Source organism: Propithecus coquereli, unplaced genomic scaffold (assembly GCF_000956105.1).
Source record: "Propithecus coquereli isolate 6110/MARCELLA unplaced genomic scaffold, Pcoq_1.0 Scaffold22, whole genome shotgun sequence".
In the NCBI taxonomy this organism is placed as follows: Eukaryota; Metazoa; Chordata; class Mammalia; order Primates; family Indriidae; genus Propithecus; species Propithecus coquereli.
Window position 1 is genome coordinate 10,007,495 of NW_012147189.1, and position 7,354 is coordinate 10,014,848.

The 7,354-nt window shown below is 46.2% G+C and overlaps 1 protein-coding gene across 2 annotated transcripts in view; it reads right to left on the bottom strand.

Annotated features, from left to right (window-relative positions):
- Positions 1-4,134, bottom strand: part of MCTP1 (multiple C2 domains, transmembrane 1) — a 593,076-nt gene extending 588,942 nt beyond the window's left edge. For both annotated transcript variants that reach the window (XM_012644776.1, XM_012644777.1), the window contains exon 1: positions 3,415-4,134. In XM_012644776.1, the coding sequence (XP_012500230.1) occupies positions 3,415-4,134 (720 nt within the window). The remainder of the gene's footprint in view (positions 1-3,414) is intronic.
- Positions 4,135-7,354: the final 3,220 nt, after the last annotated feature.

Here is a 7,354-nt window from a genome sequence, read left to right on the forward strand (position 1 = left end):
CTAGCAAAATATAATTTTAGTAACTCATCAAGACGGAATACATAAAATTGGCATATTTTTGATATGCACACAAATTGAGAAAGCATCTTTCCCAACTGTGTTGCAGAAAATGAAATGCATCTGGTACGACAATATGGCCCAACACGTGAACTAGAATCAGTGGGAAGAAAGGGGTTTCTTTTCTTTTTCTTCTTATTCTCAAAGCAGAACATTTTAAATAATGCACAAGCCCCAATGGCAAGGCATTATTAAGTCTGTTAGCGCATGTTTCAGAAGCATATTTGGCTAAAGACAACATAATAGTGAGGGGGCTGGCAGGGGCATGGGAGGTAGCCCAGTTTGTTCACTTTTAATCATCGTACATCAGTGACTCCCAAATCTCTTTCCTCGGCAGTCCAAACGGATTTTTTGCTTTTGCTTAACATCTCCACCCAGTGTCAGAATACGTGCACATATGTTGTTGGGGCCTCATGCTGGGCTAGGGGGTGGAGAAGTGGGGAATGTGTTGGAGAACGTGGCTGATGCCAGGATCAAGCAGAGAACAAGAGAGAAATTAAACAATTTGCCTATTTTTGCAACAATTTTTCTTTCTGCCTTGAGAGAAAGTTCTTTTTTTCTATGCAGTCTGAAGAAGGATTATATTAAATGATTTTATTGCTTTTTCTTTCATGTGTACCATCTGTGCTTATGAACTGTGAATAAAACCAAAATCTGCATGTGCTAAGAGCTCCCTCCCCATGCCCAGGTGTCTCTGGAGATGAGGTGCTGAGAGAGCAAGGAGAGATGTCTGAGACACGCAGGAAGCGTGCAAGGGTGCTGCAAAGCTAAGTCTACTTCTGGACAGCTTAGCGAGTCCTCTTCCAGTTCCAGGGTCCAATTTCATTTCTCCCTCTTCCCCATTCAGAGGTGAGCTGGGCTCCTTTGAGTTGGGCAAAGAAGTATTTAGAGGACGGAGGAATCTTTCTCTCTTCTACAATGGTGAGAGAGCGCTGATGATAAAAGCTGTCTTTGTGACTCATAACAGAGAAAATGTTCCAGTTCACAAGGGGCAAGGCCCCATGAGCAGCAGATGCTAGGGACCAGCAATAGTGTCTCTTCCTGCGACCTTATGGCATCAGGCAAGCCCCACAGGGCTTATCGTTCTTTCTGCCTATATCCCATTTTTCACCTACTTTTTAAAAATATTTTAGCTTTTTTATTCCTCTTATATCTACACTGAAATGCTGGTTCTTCGTAATGAAAAGCTTCTTTAGAATTATAGATCATGATTAATAATGTCATTTGTCAATGTGATAAAAATAGACATGCAACATGTATCACAGAACAAATTACAAAGTAATACAGCTAATCCATCATAGAACTGATTATATGTAGGGATGGGGGAAAAACCTTTAGATGCATGTAAACTTGCAAGTCTCAACTATCAATCAGTAAGACCAAAGTCATCTCAAAAACTGAACAAGTTCCAAAAGTTGTCAAAGGTAGCTACTGTAATAATAGAAAAAAGATTCTGGAGACTGACGAGCACAAAGCCTTTTCTGTCATTTGCTAACTGTATGATCCAGAAGGTTATTTAACTTCTTTGAACATTGGTTTCTTAATCCATAAAATGACAAGGATTCCATCACACAGGACTGCTAGGAGGATTAAACTATGTAAGGCCATGTACAGAGTGCCCAGCATATGATGAAGGCACACACAGTAATGTCAGTTTAATATCTTTTCCAGAATAAGTTTAGGTCTTTTGTATACAAAATTCATACTAACATAGTAGTATTTTTTAAATGAAGATTGATCATTTCTGAAAACTTTTTGACAAAAAGGAATATAAAGAGTTCAGAATTCTCTACTTTTGCCTTGAAAAGAGCTTGGTTCAGTGAAGTGACTACAAAGTGATTCAGTAAGTTAACATTCACAGTAATACGATATATACATTCCAAAATAATTCAATTATTATTTGTTGTTCTATTCTTGATAATGAAAGCTAAGAAAAACAAAATGCAAACAGTTCTCCAACTCTAAAATTCTTATATATTAGGATTATGTACACACTCAACAATAAATATTTCCTTTAATATATAGTATTCATCTATACTGAATTAAAAACATTCTTTTAAAACCATTTTTCACTTTACCTTTGAAAACAAAAGAAGGGTTCTATCCAGTTCAATTTCAAGACGACAGGAAAGGTAAATGTACTTAGTCTTTTTTGTCAATTTTATCTCTACCTACTCTTTTAAAAATAAAACTTTTTCTTGAACATCAGGTATTTGCATACTACAAGCAATTGGGTTTACTAAGCAATAAAACATACTCATATTCTGACCTTCAGGAATTACAATACATTAGTCAATAAACTACAAAAATTTTCAACTGAAAGCCCATCTGTTCTCACATCTTACCCTTCAAAACATGACCTGATGTTTCTTTGTAACTCAGCTTTTAATCTAATTAAAGTCTTAACGTATGCGTCATTCATCTAACATAACTAATCAGGGTCAAAATAATGAGAAAGTTTAAATAAACTAAGATGCACTGGGAAAAAAAGTTCTTTCGGTCTCTGGCAGAATGGAACTTACATAATATTTCCTAGCATTAACATGATTTGATAAACATTTACAAAAAAAGATCACCTTTTCAAAACACAAAGTAAAAACCGCCGCTCAGTGGGATGCCTTACGGGTCCTACAAGTACCATTTTTGATAAAAGCACATAAAAAACTTGACTCCTTTGTGAGTAAAGCGTCAACATGATGTAAAGGCAGCATACTTTAAAAGCAAGTGCGTCCGTTGACTATTGAAACTTAGCATGGGTCATAGGAACATTTGTTTTGAGTAACGCTGATGAGATGTTTACGATGTCCACCTGCGGGCCAGTGAGCCACTTGCAGCAGGAAATTTTAAGAAGGAGGCGCGGGAAAATGAGCGCATTGCTGCGATCAGGCTTTCCCCAGCCCAAGACCTCACATTTGCCACTGATTCACCTCTCCACGTTTCTATTCTTCCTGCCAGCCATTTGCTTCAAATCGTGCCCCCTCCACACCACCATACGTGGTTGTAATTTTTTTAAGTTGTTGGATTTTTTAGTTTTTCCTTTTGTCAAGGCGAGACTTAGCTGGACATCTCCTTCCAGGAGATCTCCAAAAAGTACCCATTTTATTTCTAACTTTTCGCTAACCACTCAAAAAGCTTCTGGCGACAAACTGCTTCTGGCGACAGGTGCTATTTCTACCAAAAGTCAAGTCAGGGTGCAACTCAGAACTCTAATCTTTGCTAAACAGGAGCGAGAAGTGTTCCTTCCATTGTTTCATCTGCTTGATGGCGCATCCCCTCCCCCCCACACACACACACACACAGGATCAGGGTGGAGATCGCCTGAAGCTGGAGGCGTGGCCCCGCGCACCTGGCACTCACCTGGCTGCCGTCGCGCTCCTCACCCCTCTCCGAGGGTCGGGGCTCCGCGGGGCTTCGCGCTGGCTCTGCGGGAGGTGGGGGTGGCTCCAGGAGCTGTTCCAGGCAGGCAGTTCCCGGCAGAGAGGAGCTCTTCTGATGGCACAAGTGCGCCCCAGGGCCTCTATGCCGTGCACCCTCATCTCGGGCACGGTCCACCCTCGGTGGTGGCTGGGGCGAGGAGGACAGGGAGGATGAGGCGGAGGAAGAAGAGGGAGCCGAGTCTGGAGAGCGTCCGCCAGGAGGCGTTACTCCGGCTGCTCCCGCGGCTGTTGAGAGCCCCTTTCCGGCGGGGAGCAAATGCTCCCGGATCCGGCGGCGCAGCGTGGACCCCTGCTCTGCTCTGCCAGCGTCGCGGGACTCGAGGGGCTCCGGCGAAGAGCAGCACAGGTTGGGCTGGGAGGAGGAGAAGACTCGGTCCAGCACCTGCTTCCGCTTCTTGAAGCCGATCCACCTGCTGCCTGCTCCACCCACGCCGGCCAGGGCGTCCCGCGTGCCCCCCGGGAGCGGCGGGGAGGCCGACGGGGTGTCCGCAGTGCGGCGCTCCGGAGCCCCCGCGCGCCCGCCCCCGCCGCCCTTGCTCTTGCCCACCCCCAGCTGTAGGTTCCTCCAGAGCCGGGCCTGGAAGGAGGAGGACGCCGGCGCAGGATCCGGCTGGCCCGTCGCGCCAGCCCGGGGCTCCATCCTCCACCCCCTGCTCCTCTCCCCTCCTCCTCCTCCTCCTGCTTCTCCTCCGCCCTCTCCGGCTGCGCCTCCTCCCGGAGCCCCGCGGTGGTGGCGACGGCGGCGGCGGGCGCAGCAGCAGAACCCGGGAGTGCCCAGCGGCTTCAGGCCAGCTCTCGGGAAAGATGCCGCCGCGGCCGCCGAGGCTCTCCGGCCTCGGGACTCCGGCGCCGCCTCTTCCTCCGGCACCTGCTGGGGTGAGCTGGCGCTGTCACCGAATCCCGGCCGCTGCGCCTGCAAAGTTTCTAGCCCCAAGCTACGCGGCTCCAGTCCACTGGAGTTCCCCAGGCCGCGCCCTGGCTCCCTCTCCTTGCTGGCTCCGAGCTCAGGAAGCTGCACGCACCCGGGCGTGCGCGTCCAGCTGCGCCAGGGACCGCACCCGGCGCCCTCAGGGCAGCACCTGTCAGCGGCGGGGGTGGCTGCCTCCAAACTGGGCGCACACGCGGCGCACCCAACCTGGCGCGTTCGGCTGAAGACTCCGGGGACTAGCAGCCCGGTCGGAGAGCCCCGGGATCATCCTCCAGCTCCTAGGCGGGAGGGCCGGCGAGAGCCGGGTGGAGCTGGGTAGGGCCCGGAGCCAGCTTGCGCCCTGGGATCCGGCCACAGTTGCCCACGCAGCTCGCTCTGGGCCGGCCGCCGGCCGAGCTGGCGATCGTCTGAGTCCGACGAAGTGAGCTAGACTGGAGACTTCGCGCCCTCAGTGGGTCCCCACTGAGCGTCCACACCGAGCGGTGAAACCGGACTGAGTTCTAATGATGAACACCGCTGCCTCCGCCCCGTTCTGCGCCCTGGGTCCAAGAGTTTGATTTCTTCTGTCTTGACTTCATCCTCATCCACCCCTCCCAGCTCTTTATTTGCATCTAGCCTGGTGACTACTCTTATTATCAGGATCTAGCAGGTTCCAGAGTCTGACAATAAAGCCAACCCTTAAGTTGCAGGAAGTTTACTGTGGACGAAGATGGGCGGCATGTGCACTGCCTCAGACCCCATTTGGTAGGCAGAGAATCTTGTTCTTTTCTTTCAAGTGTATTTTTCTTTGCTTATTCCATTTGCTTCGTTGCAAGGCAAATGAAAAGGCTTTTTAGCTCATTTGTACTTTGCTTCTCCCAAAAATCTACTCATCCGGGGTCTTCTGATTCTACCAAGAGAGCCTTCTGAAAGGCCAGCGACAAAGTGCCCCTTCCTTCCTCCATTGCACCCCTAAATGTGGAAAACATGGGAGAGTTCTCTAAGCTTTGGCACTACACTATTTGATTACAGTCTTGTCTGGCTAGCAGTATGCCCTGAAGGTGTTACCAACCTAAGTTTTGGGGATTTTAGAATAAATATTTATTGAGCACCTACTATGTGCCAGGCACTATGGTAGGCTGTGGGGATGCAGCTGTGAACAAGACAGCAGGGTCGCACCCACATGGAGCTTATCTTGGGGCCAGTGTGGGGGGAGTTAGATAATAGACAGAATTTCTAATAATGAGAAGTCCCATGGAAACAATAAAAGACGGTACCATAACAGAGTGGCTATGGAGGAAGGGCTGCCAAATAAAATGCAGGACACCTACTTAAATTTGAATTTGAAATAAACAATGATTTTTAGTGTATGTCCCAAATATTACATGGGACATACTTATACTAAAACAGTATTTGTTGTTGATCCAAAATTCAAATTTAGGTGTTTTGTGGTTTTATTTGCTAAATCTAGTAACCCCATATGGAGGGGTTTTTTTTGCGGGGGTGGGGGGAGTTTGTTTTTTTACATTATGTGTACAAGGAGAGTCTCTCTGAAAAGATAAAATTTGAGTTGAGGCTTAATGAGGAAAAAGAACCAGCTATTGAAGGATCTGACTCCAGCATTCCACGCATCAGGAACAGAAAGTGCAAACTCCCTGAGGTAGAAAGAGGCTTGATTAGGCATGTTCAAAGTCAGATGGAGACCACTGCAAACAGAGTGGAGCAAGGTGGGTGGGGTTGGTAAGAGATGGAGTGGAACAAATGGGCAGGGTCCCAGTGGGGTGGGTCCTATAGCCATGGTAAGAGTTTGAGGCTCCTATGAGTGAAATAGGGAGCTATTCGAGGTTTCTTAAGCATGGGAATGATGTAATGTGATAGGGTAGATTCTTGATTGTGGTGGTAGTGACATGGAGCTACACTATACGTGAGATAAAACTACATAGAACTACACACACACTCACACATGTGTGCACATAAAAACAGGTAAAGTCTGAATAAGGTCACTGAGTTGTACCAATGGCAATTTCCTGGTTTCGATATTGAACTATAGTTATTTATGATGATACCATTGGGAGAAATTGGGTGAAGTCCACATGGGACCTCTATATATTTGCAACTTCCTGTGAATCTATAATTATTTAAAAATAAACAGTATAAATAGAAAGCAAAACATTAATAATAAAGTATGTTTTTAAAAAAAGTATGAGCTGCTGAAAGTTTTCCCTTGGAGCCTTAATTGTTAGAGAATGAAACAGTCTCAGAACCACAGTGACTACTCTTTCCTTGTAGCTCTGGTCTCACCAACCCCACGTAATCCCTGAGGCAGCCTCTGAGGAGCAAATGTGGGGAAAGTCCAAGGTTCTTGAGACAGAGTCCACATTAGGGTAGGCTACCAACTGCAAATGTAGACACAAAGCCTGTGAAGCTCTCTCACATCCAATAAGAAAAGCCAACCACAATTGCCATTGTGTAAGTATCTCACCACATGGGAAAGCAGAAGCGGTGGCATTTTTCATTTCCTTCCTCTTCACTCCCATTTTCTATCTTTGTATGTTATTTCCTTGAGTCCTTACTTTTCATTTAAAAGTTTCAGTTAAACTTTTTAAAGTGTCAAATTATGAATGTCATAGTTAAACTATGCAGCTGAGGGGTTTATGTGTGCCCTTTCTCTAGAGTATATATTAGCTAATGGGGGCTTTATAAACCTGAAAATCTCCATTGAAATAAGTAGAAATCTTCATTAAGGACTTGGCTATTCAGGGTATTGTTGGTCTTTCAAACTGAGCTACACCACCAAGCTTTTTCTCTAAATCTGCCTCAATTCCCTATTTAATCATGATGACGATCATTTTCAAAAGCCCAAGGCAAACCATCTTTTCCACATCAGACAATTAAGGTGAAAGTATTAATACCAAGACCACAATAAATTACCTCAATATAAAGTCACTCTGAT